This window comes from Pseudochaenichthys georgianus, unplaced genomic scaffold (assembly GCF_902827115.2).
Source record: "Pseudochaenichthys georgianus unplaced genomic scaffold, fPseGeo1.2 scaffold_698_arrow_ctg1, whole genome shotgun sequence".
Taxonomy (NCBI): Eukaryota; Metazoa; Chordata; class Actinopteri; order Perciformes; family Channichthyidae; genus Pseudochaenichthys; species Pseudochaenichthys georgianus.
In genome coordinates this window covers 42,727-59,336 of record NW_027263252.1, presented here as the reverse complement: position 1 = coordinate 59,336, position 16,610 = coordinate 42,727, and the positions used below count along the sequence as shown (strand labels likewise).

Below are 16,610 nucleotides of genomic sequence, written 5' to 3'. Positions count from 1 at the left end.
ACATGTTGATGTAGAAGAGACATGAAGAAGAGGGGACACATGTTGATGTAGAAGAGACATGGAGAAGAGGGGACACATGTTGATGTAGAAGAGACATGAAGAAGAGGGGACACATGTTGATGTAGAAGAGACATGAGGAAGAGGGGACACATGTTGATGTAGAAGAGACATGGAGAAGAGGGGATACATGTTGATGTAGAAGAGACATGAAGAAGAGGGGACACATGCTGATGTAGAGGAGACATGAAGAAGAGGGGACACATGTTGATGAAGAAGAGACATGAGGAAGAGGGGACACATGTTGATGTAGAAGAGACATGGAGAAGAGGGGATACATGTTGATGTAGAAGAGACATGAAGAAGAGGGGACACATGTTGATGTAGAAGAGACATGGAGAAGAGGGGACACATGTTGATGTAAGAAGAGACATGGAGAAGAGGGGACACATGTTGATGTAGAAGAGACATGGAGAAGAGGGGACACATGTTGATGTAGAAGAGACATGGAGAAGAGGGGACACATGTTGATGTAGAAGAGACATGGAGAAGAGGGGACACATGTTGATGTAGAAGAGACATGAAGAAGAGGGGACACATGTTGATGTAGAAGAGACATGGAGAAGAGAGGACACATGTTGATGTAGAAGAGACATGAAGAAGAGGGGACACATGTTGATGTAGAAGAGACATGGAGAAGAGAGGACACATGTTGATGTAGAAGAGACATGGAGAAGAGGGGACACATGTTGATGTAGAAGAGACATGAAGAAGAGGGGACACATGTTGATGTAGAAGAGACATGAAGAAGAGGGGACACATGTTGATGTAGAAGAGACATGGAGAAGAGGGGACACATGTTGATGTAGAAGAGACATGGAGAAGAGGGGACACATGTTGATGAAGAAGTGAGGCCAGGGGTGGACTGGCCATCTGGCATACCGGGCATTTTCCCGGTGGGCCGACGTGCCTTTTGGGCCGACACGTCAATTTTTTTTTTTTTCTGAAGTCCCGGCCCATGAGACGGGTAGACTGGCCCTCTGTTTAAATGTTTTTAGTAATTGACACTGGGCCGGCCCAATCACATCTGTAATCACCTCCCCCTTTGGGCGCTCGGTGTGCATCATTAAATCACGCCCCCAGGAGGTGAGCCGGCCGTTGAAGCCAAACTGCCTTTTTTTTCGAGAAAAAAAAAAGTTCGAGTTAGAAATGGCGAAGGCGAAGGCCAAGCGAAAAGGGAGAGCAGAAAAATTGCGGGCAAGAAAAAAGCAGGCCCTTCGTGCTGATGCTGCCGCTTGTGTCAAAATAACCGACATGTTTAGTACAGGTGCAGCAGGTCCATCTTCTTCTAACCCGTGGTCGATATTGGTGGTGAGGAAGATGATGAGAGGGAGAGAGATCAGCGCGAGTGGGGAGAGCGAGGAGAACTGGCGGTAAGCAGAAGCTAAGAAAATTAGGAAAAGATTAGTATTAAGGTTATGATACTCTGTAGTTCTGGAACCCGTTAATATCCCCTTGATGAAGCGCTAATAAGACACATATTAGAGAGAAACATTCGTTAGCCTCCAAGCTAGTAAGCTGGCTTTTTTAGGTTTTCCCTGGCAAGTTAAAATATAGCTTAATGGGACTCTGATAGTTGTCTCATTGAAAGTTAATCAACATTCATGAACCATTACTGTCAGCTGGCAGCTTGTTTCGTTTAGTGTATTTACTTATCTGGTTATAAGGGCAACAGTGGTCTTTTGGGACCTGAAGAAAATGTTTATAGTCAGCTTGTTGTGGTAGTTTTGAATGAATAATATAGAAATAGATAAAAAATGGAGGCACACATGTAGTTTGACCATTAGCTGTGTGGTATTGTTATGTCAATGCCTATTTGGATGGACCTCCATCAGGGAATCCATCATTCTGTATCATCGTGTTGAGCCAGGCAGCACCCCAGAGGAGGAGAGTGAGGAGAGCAAAGAGCAGGAGGACATAGATTACTTTGCCCGCCCCGAGCCATCTATGTTACAGATGTTTTTAGAACAGCACCCACAACAACATACCAGAAGTCCAGTTGTGCAGACGGTCTTCACCGGTGAAGATGGCACCAGCAGGAAGTGGCGTCATATTGCAAGGGACGTCATATGTTGTTTTGTTAGGTATGTCTGGCATTTGGGAAGAGGACTGACACTGGCACGTTTAGAACTGGAATGTCAGATTGGAGGCACGCACACCAGCGTACAGAGGAGCACGGAAAGAGCATTACACATTCAACCTGTGCTGAAGCTTTCTTCTTACGGTGCTCTAAAGCAGACATCGAAAGCATGTTTGCTGGCAGTCAGATGTCTGCTCATAGGGAACAAGTCCGAAAGAGACGTCAGGTTCTGGAGCGTGTGGTGGAAGTCCAGGCAGGTGGAGAGTGAGGGAGCATATATGCTAGCTGACAACACCGTGGACCACGGTAACTTTTTGGAGCTCATCCTTTTATTAGGAAAGTATGATGTCTGCTTAAAAGAGCATCTGGATGATTGCGTAGACAAGAGCAAGAAATTGCACCAATCCAGTGGAACAAGAGGTAGAGGGTCTCTCACCCCCCTACTCTCCAACACTACTGTTAACTCCATCATAGAAACTGCTGGTCGTCTCATCAAAGAAAGTCTCTCCAGTGATGTCCAGAAGGCCGGAATGTCTTCTGTTCAGCTGGACACAACACAAGACAGAACTTCTCAGGATCAGTGTTCAGTAATCTTAAGATATGTCAATGAGACGGTGCAAGAGAGGCTTGTGGCTTTAGTGAAGTGCCACGCCTCCACCGGACAATACTTCAAGCATCTGAAACTGGACAAGGGCATGTGTGTATAGGTAATGCAACAGATGGAGCATCCAATATGAAAGGCCGGTACAAAGGATTCTCTGCACTGATGACCTCCCAGTCACCCACTCATGTCCATGTGTGGTGCTATGCTCATGTTCTTAATCTTGTCCTGGCTGAAACCTCCCAAACTGGCATCGAATGTGGAACACTGTTCAACCTAATCAATGACATAGCAGTGTTTATCAGGGAGTCACATCAGAGGTCGATCTGTGGGAGAAACGAGCCCAAGACAAGATGCCGTCGACTCATCCTGTAGACTCATCTGGTCCTATCTCTATCGTGTTGTCATAGAAAGGGGAGGCAGGGCACTATAGGCCCCCCCCCCCTTAAATTAACTAGAAGTCATCATTTAAGGGGTTATTTTTAAAACTTTTCTTCTGGGGGGGGGGCATACCCCCCCGACATTACATTACATTGCATTTAGCTGAGGATTTTATCCAGAGCGACTCACAATAAGTGCGTTCCACCAGGAAGACACAACCTTGAAGAAAACAGAATCATAAGTACATCAGGTTTCATAGAGCCAAGTATTTCAAGTGCTACTCAACTGGCTTTAGAGGAGCCAGCCCTTTGTTAGTATATAAGTGCTTTGTTAGCAGTTCTATCCTCGAGGTGGAGTCGAAGGAGATGAGCTTCAGTCTGGAAGGTGTGTGAGCTTTCTGCTGTCCTGATGTCAATGGGAGCTCATTCCACCATCTTGGAGCCAGGATAGCAAACCCACGTGTTCCTGCTGATGGGAACTTGGGACGGCCTACCTGCCTGTCAGCCTTCCACCCGCCCCCTCCACCACCAGACCCCCCTATTAGTGCTCGGTCACTGTTCGCTTTGTGAGAGGGTTTGAAGGTCTGATTTCTAATGATTGATAGTTACACATACTTGTTGTATGTATTAGTTTAGTTTGCCCCTGGTACGTAAAAAGGATAATAATAATAGCGTTTTTAAAATTATACTGAGTTATTCTTCTTGTCAATAACCGCTACTATTCGTTTGTTTTATGGATTTGGGCCGGTCTGGGTCTAAATGCCAGGGCCGATCTGCTGTCCCAGTCCAGCCCTGAGTGAGGCTATGTATTATTATTATTGATATAAAACAGAATCTCCAGATTTAAGACGCTGAAAACTGACTTTATTTTTCAAGTGTCTCATCTGATTCGTTGCAGCAAAATAAAAATGTTTTTATTTCATTAAACTCTGGAACAAACGGAAATGTGACTGAAGACCAACAGAAGAAATCAGAACATTTAATCGGTTTTATTTCTGGGTCTTTCCAATTAAATATAACCAAGTTATCAAAGCGTAACGTCGCCATGAACTTAAAAACTATCTATTTTAAGGCATGTTTTATGGGTCCAAGATTTATAAAAGAATATATAAAAACATGTCGATGTGTTTTGCTCAAAACACAAACAGCTTAAAGAAAGAGGAGGCGGAGCTAATGCCTGCTCAGAATTCTACCGGAGATAAAGTTAAATTCTGCTGTGATAAAACGCCATCCTGTTTGGAGCTCAAATGCCTTTTCTCTTGCAGGTTTATCACAAGGTGAGTTCCTTTTTGTATTTCCTGCTTTTTAAACACGTGCTCTCCAGCAGGCTACAGGTTAGCTGTGAGTGTTAGCGAGGCTTGCTAATGTAAACAAAGACGTCCAAAACACGGCAGGCATTGTTTCTGATAGCAACTTTCTGTGGGTCCACCGCCGATTTGACTTCATATCTGTATCTACTCGTTGTTCCCCCGTTTTTAGAGATGTGGGTACGGAGGAAAAGAGAGGGGTTTTATTTTCTGACGCTGCGTGAGTTCCCTGACGCACCGGGGACACATGTTGATGCAGAGAAGACATCACAAAGTGCATTTTGCACGATAGGTCCCTTTAACTTCTACAGGAGATCAGCAGCGTTCCTAAAAGATATCCCAAACATTCCCCTGGAGCTCAAACTGCAGTGTGTGAGATAATAACTCAGGAGGAATTTGGCAAATTATTTATTTATGATTACGAGATTTTACAATTCAACATCAGAAGAAAATTAAAACGTAATCCCCTTTTCGGGAATGTTCAAGATTTGTTAAACAAGGATATAAGAAAAATATGAATACCATGAAATGAAGTAAAATATATTTAACATTTATCATTTAGATCACTTTGTAAGGAGGATGTGAGAATGAAGCAACTCAAATGAGGAGATGCATTCAGAGCAGTGTGTGTGTGTGTGTGTGTGTGTGTGTGTGTGTGTGTGTGTGTGTGTGTGTGTGTGTGTGTGTGTGTGTGTGTGTGTGTGTGTGTGTGTGTGTGTGTGTGTGTGCAGGAAAGCACCTGCTCAGATTCAACCTATAAAAACATTTCTCCTCCCAGTCTTCGTGAGAGACATAAAAAGGAGGTGCAAGCGGAGAAAATCCAGTCCAGAAACCCGTTGACATCCACCAAAGAGTTTGTTTTGTGTTTTTAGGGTGCGCTTCATTTCTTCTCCTCCACAGTCCTGCCGAAGTACTCCTTCTGGAACTGCTGGAACTCTTTCTCCGTGAACAAGGACTCCTTCTCCGGGGTCTTCGGAGCGGGGGCGTCCGGACGGTTCCTCGACTGACGCCCCGAGTTGTGGCTCAAAATCTACAAAGAAAACAGGATCAAATAAAAAGTTAAATGGAGTTCATAGAATATCAGAAACCTTTATTAGTCCCACAGAGCGGACATGTACGTTGTTACGGCAGAAAAAGACGTGCATGAAAAAGTATTCGTTAAAACAAAGTAATAATAGAATCAAAAGTTGAATAAAATAAAAAGTCACAATTTACAAAACACACATCCTGTAATTGTCCTGTGCAGTAAGTAGATTCGAAGATGACTGATTTCTGACTGCCGCTAGCTGAAGCTTGGTTGCTAGGTTACTAGCTGGGTGTTCTCCGATAAGGGGCCGGAGGAAACAAAGCTAGTGATTACGGGTTCCATGTTGATTTAATTCAATACAGATCGTGAGGGGGAGCTGAACGGCTCTCACCGCGCTGGTTACTTTGCAGCCCGGACATTTCCCCAAAACACGTTTAGACGCCATCGCAGCACAGAAGCATCCTTCAAATCCACCATCTAAGACCTTTCTTATTTGTTTGATCAAATTTAAGACTTTTTAAGACCCAGCGGGAGATAGATAGCTGGAGAGATGGATAGATGAGAGATGGATAGATGGAGAGATGGATAGATAGATGAGAGATTTAGAGATGGATAGATGGATAGATAGATAGATAGAGAGATGGATGGAGAGATGGAGATGGATAGATAGATAGAGAGATGGATGGAGAGATGGAGATATGATAGATGGAGAGATAGATAGATGGATGAGAGATGGATAGATGGATGGATGGAGAGATGGATAGATGGATGGATGGATGGAGAGATGGAGAGAGAGATGGATAGATGGAGAGATAGATGGAGAGATGGATGGATGGATATATTTCCAGGGCTCTGAAAGAAAGCGCTAAATGGCGTCCGCACGATTGACGCCTAAAGGAAATGATAAACAGCAATAGAACCAAAGTCGTTGATCGTGCAGCGGCTCTCACCTTCGCGGCGTCCGAGTCTCTGGCTTTGTCCACGTCTTCCATAAAGTACTTCAGGTTAACGCTCAGCTGACTCTTCTTCTGCTTCTTCCTGAACTCCTCTACAGAGACACCAACGAAGAAGAAGAGGAGGATGCTTAGAGACAGGAGGAAGGTGTGCAGATGATGTGATCTTTACTAAATAATACAATTGACTTAGAAAGCGCTTTTCCAGACGCACAAAAAGACGGGGGGGGGGGGGTAAAGCAGTTAGGGGTGGTTTGGGGGGTCATGATAAGATAAGATGGAGCTTTGTTGTCTCCCTTCGGGGAAATGCGTCTTGGCATCGAGATAAAACATTCAGGTCGACCCGTCAGATACAGAGCAGAGGTCACACGGCAAGGAGACACACCGGTCCAGCACCTTCCCTACGGCACCTACGCATCGTGTCCGTCAGATTGCACACATCCCTATCGTGTCCATACCCATTACCCATAATGCACTTCCCTATTTAACCTTCTCCATTGCACAACTACACTGTGAACATTGCACCTCCAGACAACTCCTCACTACATTATCACAATTAGAGATGTCCCGATCCGATCACGTGATTTTCAAAGACTCGGAAGAAAAAAAATAATTTTTCAAATAATAAAAAAAAAAATAATAAAATAAAATAATTTTTCAAATAATAAAAAAATTAGTATTATTTTTTTATAATTTTCTTATTTAATGTTACAAAACAAAAATGACCATGTGCACGTCTTAAAGTCATCCTGAGGCCTTAGTGTTGGTTTGAAATGACTCAACATCATGTCAAAATACCTCTGTGACCTCATCCGTACCCAGACATCTACCCGCTCTCTCCGCTCCAGCCACGCTCCTCTTCTCTACATCCCCCGCACACGTCTCCGAACAATGGGAGACCGAGCCTTCTGCTCGTTCGCCCCGCGCCTCTGGAACTCCCTCCCAGATCAGCTGAGATCTGCCCCTTCCACCGAGGTCTTCAAAACCGGCCTTAAGACCCTCTTCTTTCGGCAGGCCTTCCAATAAACTTTGAGCACGGTACACCTGGAGTACTGCCATTTTTATCGCTATCTCCGACTTTTATTTTTGTACTCTATTTTATATTTTGATTTCTTATTATTATTACAATTATTTGTCTTTTATTATCTCAAAGCGTATCAGTATCCCTTGTTGTGAAGCACTTCGAGATTTGTCTTGGCAGATGAGAAGCGCTATATAAATTAAATATATTATTATTATTATTCTGTTGGGCTTGTTTTCAGACCTGGTTGCTTATTCCTCTCAAAGCAACAGAGTGGGCGCAGTGTCTAATAGCAGCAGCAAGCTAACGAGAGGCTACGTTCAGCTGGTGACTCGGGAGTCGGGACAGAGAACATGTCAGGAGTTTGGAAGTATTGTGAAATTGAAAGCGAAGGCAGTGTAACAGCCAGATGCAATGTTTGCAAGGCAGAGGTTTCGCGTGGTGGAAAGAACAGAGCTACGTTCAACACGACCAATCTAATACGCTACCTGAGAAACAAGCACCAACAACAACACGGCGAGTACACAGCGGCCACTCAGGGAACGGCACTGAAACAACCGACACTTTCAGAGGCTTTCAAAAGGAAAGAGAAACTGCCCCAGAACTAGGGCTGTGGCGATACACTAATCTCACGATACGATACGATACGATACACAGCCAACGATACGATATATATCACGATATTCAGCCAACGATACGATATATATCACGATATTCAGCCAACGATACGATTCGATACGATTCGATATAATTCGATACACTTATATCATTTTCTGAAAGATTTTAAAGGGACAGTGGGATTTTGGTGACATCTTGTGAGTGTTCCATTGACTTGGATTGAATTAATTCAACTGAAAACTGAAAGCATCAAGTATACAATATATGGCTTTGACAGAGCGTCTCCAGCTTGCAAATGCTGGACAAAATGAATCAAAAGATGTGGTGAGAAAATTAGTTTCATTTATTGAAACAGTGCAAACTGTAAAGTGCAGCATCACAATGGAGAATGAAAAGGTGCAGCAGGTGGCCGAACACGGGGGATTTGAATGGGACTTGTTAGAAATTAAAATCAATGTTTTGATGGCATAAAGTACCTTAAACATACCGTCAGTTTAAATGCTGTTTTATACTGAAAAACCAGAAGTTGTCGTGCACAACCAGTTGTTGAGCTTTTATTCTGAAAATCCTTCATCTCCGGTTAGCATTTAGCATGTGGCTAATATACAATTTCCTTTTGAGGTGAATTTAGTAGCGATATGACACGGAGTGTTGCACACCGAAACCTACTGATTTCAACACTACAACTATAGACGTCGAGATATTATTATTGCTGAATATTAAATGAAGGTACAGTTTATTTGAATACGTTTGTTTACAGACGTGGGTAGCATGTGACAACATTCGGAACTACCGGAAATGATACCAGCCGTGAGGTCTTTTTGGAGTATTGATTACAGCGTTTAAAATGTATTAAATGAAAAGTCATGAAAGAGATAAGGAGGAGAAAAGGCGTGTTTAGTTATATATTTAATGTGCAATGTCTGAATCCTCTGTAATGCGAACATTGGAGACGTGCAGGGCCGATCCCCAGCAGCGCCAACCCGCCCACAGGGAGGATTCAGCAGAGGGTATTTAACAGCTGGAGAGGTGGAGCTCGCTCTCTTCCCTTCGCTCACGAGAGCCAGAACAGCTGTTTTTCTGACTGAACCATCTCCTGCTTGTAACATTACCGCGCTTTTTATTAATTAAAGTATACATTTGAACATTCTCAGAGACTCAATCAGTCTCCTTTTTAAAGCTTCTCTCCTGGACGCGTGTATAACGAACACAGTTATCAGACTTAATGTATCGATACCCGCGGCTGAAATATCGATACTTTCTCGGAAAAATAAATATCGATATATATCGCAAGATCGATTAAATTGCACAGCCCTACCTAGAACAGTGAAAAGGCCACACAATAACAGCCAAGATAGCTGAGTTCATCGCGTTGGATGACCAGCCGTTATCTGTTACCTTTGTTTTCTCATTGCATAAAGATCGGATCGGGAAAAATCGGTATCGGCAGATTGTCAAAATCAAATTATCGGAATCGGATCGGGAGCAAAAAAAGGTGATCGGGACATCCCTAGTTACATTTGTTCCTGCCTGTTCAGCAGCTGGAGCGACAGCGGAACGAAGGAAACCCGTTGGATCTACAGTTGGTAATCTATGCCTTCAGCAGCTCGAACTCTCCACAGGACGTGTTCGGGGTCGCTTGGGATTTGAGGCCTTGCTCTCTCACCGTCTCCTCAGATACCTCCTGCAGAGAGGACGGTGGACGCACGCCGGTTATTTTCCCAGCCCTTTTTATCGAGCTCTGGAGTCGAGATTTAGATTTAACTGACAAGTTACCAAACCATGTTGTGTTGCCATGACGAATAATAGACTCAATTGCTGCCCTGGAGAACATTACAAACTACACCCTCTGTCCTCAGGCCCTCTGTCCTCACACCCTCTGTCCTCACGCCCTCTGTCCTCACGCCCTCTGTCCTCACACCCTCTGTCCTCACACCCTCTGTCCTCACACCCTCTGTCCTCAGACCCCCTGTCCTCAGACCCTCTGTCCTCAGACCCTCTGTCCTCAGACCCTCTGTCCTCACACCCTCTGTCCTCAGACCCTCTGTCCTCACACCCTCTGTCCTCACACCCTCTGTCCTCAGACCCTCTGTCCTCACACCCTCTGTCCTCAGACCCTCTGTCCTCAGACCCCCTGTCCTCAGACCCCCTGTCCTCAGACCCTCTGTCCTCACACCCTCTGTCCTCAGACCCTCTGTCCTCAGACCCTCTGTCCTCACACCCTCTGTCCTCACACCCTCTGTCCTCACACCCTCTGTCCTCAGACCCTCTGTCCTCAGACCCCCTGTCCTCAGACCCTCTGTCCTCAGACCCCCTGTCCTCAGACCCTCTGTCCTCAGACCCTCTGTCCTCAGACCCTCTGTCCTCAGACCCTCTGTCCTCAGACCCCCTGTCCTCAGACCCCCTGTCCTCACACCCTCTGTCCTCAGACCCTCTGTCCTCAGACCCCCTGTCCTCAGACCCCCTGTCCTCAGACCCTCTGTCCTCACACCCTCTGTCCTCAGATCCTCTGTCCTTAGACCCTCTGTCCTTAGACCCTCTGTCCTTACACCCTCACATCGGACAAGGAAAAACTTCCGGAGAAACCCCACAGTTTAAAGGGAACATGGAGAAACCTCAGGGAGAGCAACAGAGGAGGGATCCCTCAGATGTGTGGAAATATTTCGACCAGGTTAGTGAGTGCGGTGTAGAGGTCAAACTATGCCAAATTAAACTTATATATATATTAGAGCCGGGACTCGATTAAAAAAATTAATCTAATTAATTAGAGGCTTTGTAATTAATTAATCGAAATTAATCGCATTTTTAAATATCGCATTTTTAAAAAACGCACGCATTTTTAAGCACAGGGCCATCTAAGCTAATTTACAGATGGCCCTGAGCCCAATAGAGATTGCCCTGAAAATGCATGCGGACGAAATGGCACGAAGGGTTTGGGGGGCCTCCCCCTAGACATTTTTTTATTTTTGCAGGTCTTAGATGCTGTCTGGTTCTCTAGACTGAATTATAAGATGAACCACCACAATATTATATCGTACAATTTCAATTGTATTCTTCATTTCACTTGTTTGTTCTTGTTTGTGTTTGCTCGCTTCCTGCATAGCTATAAGAAATACTTGAGTTGTTGGTCAAAACACTTTCCATCTGATGAAGGCAAATGCCTTCCCAGATGGAAAAAACATTACATTCAGTTATAACTGCCAAAACAAACATTATTTACACTATTATGGCCCCTGTTAAAAATGTTTGTAATGTTAACTACTGTAAGTTGGTCGAACGAATGCCTCCTCATCCGGAAGCTGACCGAGCAGACCCGAGCAGCAGTCGAGAGGAGCCGAGCGCATCCGCGAAGCACACATCAGAGTTCCCGTTAGCCGGCACATCTAAATATCTTCGTTCAAAATAATTTCCCTTTAGAGCAATACCGCTTCAGTTGCGCCACTTATGTGACAGACAAGAAGAGAATGTGACAGACAAGAATAGTCAACTCTAATGTCTAACACTTAATGTGGAGAAAGAGATGTCCTGGACGGGTTGATTGTGCGTTGATCTGTTGGTAATGCCTCGGGGTTCCGGTGGGCATGTAAACAAATGCATAATGCTGCGCTATACTTTGTGGCCTCATCCAGTTGCATAGCGACACTTATTGTGTAGTTGTCTTTTAATAAGCAGGTAGTCATATCATTAGCTAGAACTAGCTGGATCTGATCGATATGGACATAAACGCGAGTGAAGTCTGATCTGACGGGAGAGAGAGATCAGCTGCTGCTGACGAGTCGAGACTCGACACGCAGCTCTGCATGATCACATGCAGCGGTGAGCGGAACACACACTTCAGGTTAGAATATCACACGTAGCTATTTTAATTACCTCTCAAACTACCGTAACTAGTTATAGATATATTTAGTTTTACTGTCGGCTCACTCATTACTGGATCCGCGAGCTGCATCATACTGGCATAATAGATTGCCCGATCGGGCAACCAGCAGGTGAGGCTTCATTGCCCGAGCTAAACACTAGATGGCCCCGGGCCATCGGGCAGTCCTTAATGTCGAGCCCTGTATTAGTGCGCCAGGGAGTTGGTTATTCTCTCAGACGTGGACTTACTTATCCTGGCCCTGAAGCCAGTCGTCTGGTTGAGTGTGGGTTGGGTCAGGGTGTGGTTCCTTGCACTCGGAGTCGGGCTAACGTCCACGCTAGCTGCTACATGCTAGCTGCTACATGCTAGCTGCTACATGCTTTGCATTTAGGTGATACTTTAGGCTTGATGTGTTGCGGGGCCGACCAAAGCGGTCTCATCAGCTTGTTCGTTCATGTTTGACTATTGTTCACCGTGGTTTGTTGTTGTTTGAAGTCCCATGCTGAAGTCATGAACGTTACTTGGTGCTCCAGTATAATCGGTACGCCTGAAACTCATCCAGTGAGAAACGTTCCGCTGTGCAAAAATAAGTGCGATTAAAATGCGTTAATTTTTTTAACGCGTTCATTTTTGTGTAATTAATTAATCTTAATTAACGCGTTAAAGTCCCGGCCCTAATATATATACATGCTATACCTTGCTATACCCGCATCCTCCGTTCCAGCTGAGAGGGTCTTCTCTACAGCTGGCCTGATTGTGAATCGCCTCCACATGAAAGCTGTAGGCCTATAGCTGTCAAACTGTGATCACCAGTTCAATACATTTGACAAATTCGACTTGGTTTCTTCACTTATTTCAACATGTATTTATTTGTTTCCAAAAATTACTGAAAGAAAATTGGGCAAAAAATAAGTTCTGAAAATTTGTTTGATGTTTTTTTTGTTATAGGATATGTACATTTCGGTTAACCGTTTTTTGGGGGGTCGAATATTCGAATATACATTTGCTTTCAAATTCCCATCCCTAGTGTGTACTCTGACCACCATGAGGAGTGTTGCGACTATTTGATATAGAGAGCACAAGATGAACATCTGTACTGTGGGCAATCTGTCCAAATGATCCAGAGTCACTTGAATCCGAATCGACCCACAATGCATCACATCCAGCCCACAGAGACACGTTGATGCTGGAAATGTCCTAACTGGACTCAATGGAAGAATGGTCGACAGTAATAATCAAATAAAAAGACGAACTGACCCACTGCAGACTTGATCCTCTTGTCCTTCACGGTGGCCTTGTTCCTCCCGGGCCCCATCTGACCCTGCAGCCTCTTCTTCTGCTTCGTGACGCCCGAACGCTTCGAGCTCACCAGATCCATGACGTCCACGGGGCTGGGAGTCGTCTTCTTCTTCTTCTTCTTCTTCTCTTTGCTCACATCTGGGAACAACACAAGTTCAAATTCAAATCCCTCCACCGTAAACAATACAACAACAATAAGACGATGTTACGAGATGCGCAGAGGCCTGTACCGCGAAGCCGGGTCTTCTCTTAGCGGCTAACTTCAGGTAAACTCTGGTTTCCGGTCCTACGACGCTGGTTCTCTTTTTAGCGGGCTAGATCTCCATGGTAACTGATGCCGAGCGGCTAGCCTGCCCCGGAGCAGGTTAGGTTGCAGTCTAAGAGCTCAACTCGGTGAAAGCACCGCCTGCTGACCAATCAGAGCTCAGTGTGCGGAGTTTAAAGCGATCAAGTCATATTACAGGAGAAAGAAAACACAGAAAGACGGCCGGCAAAATTCAGCGACTGTGTGAACGTGAACATGAATAGAATATCACCTCCATCTTCAGAGCAATCTGACTGTTAGAACATTAGCGTTAAGAAAGCTCTTAAATATCTGCCTCAGCATCAGAACCCGGATCAGAGTAACATTACGTAGTCCACTTGTTCTGCTCCAGCTGTGTTCACCTTGCAGCTGCAGCTCTGAGGCTTTGATCCTGATCAAGTGTTCAAGTCATGTTTAAAGTTTAACTTCTTCATGTGTCTAATATTAGAGTTCACTTTTCATTCAGGAAGTATGACGCTACGCTGTCAGTGCGCTTCTCCGTGTTTGTGATTGGTCGAATGTTGCTAGCCCCGCCCCTTTCACGTGAACGCGCGCTCAGCCGGAACCCTGGCTCGAGTTACCGAGTTGATAACCAGCGTCGTAGGACCGCTTAGCGAGAGCGCGCTTGGTTTGGACTAAGCCAGATAACAGATCCAGGGTCTGCTGAGCTGGCTTCAGAGCGCAGGCCTCTGGTCATGCCGGAAGTAAACAATATAAAAGTCAACAAATAAATAAATAAATAAAAAGAGCTAAATGTTGAAACGGCTTCCTTAGGACTCCAAATCAATACGGAGTAATAATTAGTTTTTTCATAGATAATTTGTTATATTGCGTATTATTCGTGATATTCGTCTTTCTACTGCAGATGTGTTTATATTTTAAAATGGGCTGTTTATTACGTCTGTACTTTATTCCATGTTTTAAATAGTGTACTGCCTGAACACACATTTCTCTGGGATACGATACGGAAATTACCTTCTAATAAATAACAATATTATTTTCGTGAAATTAATTCATGACACATCGGCAACCAAAAGACACGTATAATATTATTTAGTATATTTTTAAAACGTATTTTTGACAAGTTAGCATATTTAAATTAACATCTGTTTAATTAACGCCAATATACACCTGAACATCAGCAGGAGAGGACTCTTTAAAGTAGAGACACTACATCCTGATATACACCTGAACATCAGCAGGAGAGGACTCTTTAAAGTAGAGACACTACATACTGATATACACCTGAACATCAGCAGGAGAGGACTCTTTAAAGTAGAGACTCTACATACTGATATACACCTGAACATCAGCAGGAGAGGACTCTTTAAAGTAGAGACACTACACACTGATATACACCTGAACATCAGCAGGAGAGGACTCTTTAAAGTAGAGACACTACATACTGATATACACCTGAACATCAGCAGGAGAGGACTCTTTAAAGTAGAGACACTACACACTGATATACACCTGAACATCAGCAGGAGAGGACTCTTTAAAGTAGAGACACTACATACTGACATACACCTGACCATCAGCAGGAGAGGACTCTTTAAAGTAGAGACACTACACACTGATATACACCTGAACATCAGCAGGAGAGGACTCTTTAAAGTAGAGACACTACACACTGATATACACCTGAACATCAGCAGGAGAGGACTCTTTAAAGTAGAGACACTACATACTGATATACACCTGACCATCAGCAGGAGAGGACTCTTTAAAGTAGAGACACTACATACTGATATACACCTGACCATCAGCAGGAGAGGACTCTTTAAAGTAGAGACACTACATACTGATATACACCTGACCATCAGCAGGAGAGGACTCTTTAAAGTAGAGACACTACATACTGATATACACCTGAACATCAGCAGGAGAGGACTCTTTAAAGTAGAGACACTACATACTGATATACACCTGAACATCAGCAGGAGAGGACTCTTTAAAGTAGAGACACTACATACTGATATACACCTGAACACCAGCAAATATAGAAATAAATGAACTTCTGTTTACATTTCATTTTCAGACAGCAGCAGAGGAGAAGAACTGTTCAAAGGATGCTAACGCTAGCTGTGATTTAGCTATGAAGCTACGGATAAAAAGCTAAAACTGACCTTTAATGTCTTCGTTCAGCAGCTCCAGCCCTCTCCGGACCAACGAGGCAGACATCCCGGTTTTAATACAACGAGTTTGAGTTTAAATGAATAAACTATAGCAGCTACATGAATAGGAAACAGCTTCAACTCTCAACACATGTGCGTTTATCAACATCCGGTGAGAAGCTCGTGTGCATCACTTAAAAGCGACCGACTGGAAAACCGAAGAAGCGTGACGTATTCTTCTTCTTTTTGGATTTAAGAGGCGGTTGGCTTCCAGACGTTGCATTACCGCCCACTGCTGGATAACTAATGAAACTACCCTTTCAAAACTAACAGACAATACTAATAAAGGTAAAGATGTTAACCTCTTATCTCGAAAAACTAGCCTGCTGATTGAATTGCTCTAGACTGAGAGGAGATGACTCTCAGCACCATCAACACTAGTTAACTCCTCTCGGACTTCCTTTCTGCCTCGTCAGCACAGTGTAGGGAATTCAGATCTTGTACTTGAGTAAAAGTATAAGTACCCAGATCTTGTAGTAAAAGTATAAGTACTCAGATCTTGTACTTTAATAAAAGTAGAAGTACTCAGATATTGTACTTGAGTAAAAATAAAAGTATTCAGATATTGTACTTGAGTAAAATAAGAAGTACTCAGATGATGTACTTGAGTTAAAGTAGAAGTACTCAGATCTTGTAGTAGAAGTACTCAGATCTTGTAGTAAAAGCATAAGTACTCAGATCTTGCACTTGAGTAAAAGTAGAAGCACCCAGATCTTGTAGTAAAAGTAGAAGTACTCAGATCTTGTACTTTAATAAAAGTAGAAGTACTCAGATCTTGTACTTTAATAAAAGTAGAAGTACTCAGATATTGTACTTGAGTAAAAATAAAAGTATTCAGATATTGTACTTGAGTAAAATAAGAAGTACTCAGATGATGTACTTGAGTTAAAGTAGAAGTACTCAGATCTTGTAGTAAAAGTAGAAGTA

General features: G+C 43.8%; 1 protein-coding gene across 1 annotated transcript; it reads right to left on the bottom strand.

The window, feature by feature from the left end:
• Positions 1 to 4,817: 4,817 nt before the first annotated feature.
• rps19bp1 (ribosomal protein S19 binding protein 1) lies at positions 4,818 to 15,801 on the bottom strand. Its single transcript, XM_034079703.1, has 4 exons — positions 15,636 to 15,801; positions 13,161 to 13,340; positions 6,403 to 6,500; positions 4,818 to 5,455 (listed from the first exon to the last, which is right to left on the bottom strand). The coding sequence occupies exons 1-4, from the start codon at positions 15,688 to 15,690 to the stop codon at positions 5,306 to 5,308; spliced, it is 483 nt and encodes a 160-aa protein (XP_033935594.1). The 5' UTR covers positions 15,691 to 15,801; the 3' UTR covers positions 4,818 to 5,305.
• Positions 15,802 to 16,610: the final 809 nt, after the last annotated feature.

What these genes read in the sequence shown, in the direction of transcription:
- rps19bp1 (XM_034079703.1), bottom strand. Translation starts at nt 15,690, where the DNA reads ATGTCTGCCTCGTTGGTCCGGAGAGGGCTGGAGCTGCTGAACGAAGAC. An exon ending in GAGGATCAAGTCTGCAGTGG is followed by an intron (nt 6,501 to 13,160) that starts GTCAGTTCGTCT and finishes GTGTCTCTGTAG; the next exon opens with AGGAGTTCAGGAAGAAGCAG. An exon ending in GAGACTCGGACGCCGCGAAG is followed by an intron (nt 5,456 to 6,402) that starts GTGAGAGCCGCT and finishes TTTTCTTTGTAG; the next exon opens with ATTTTGAGCCACAACTCGGG.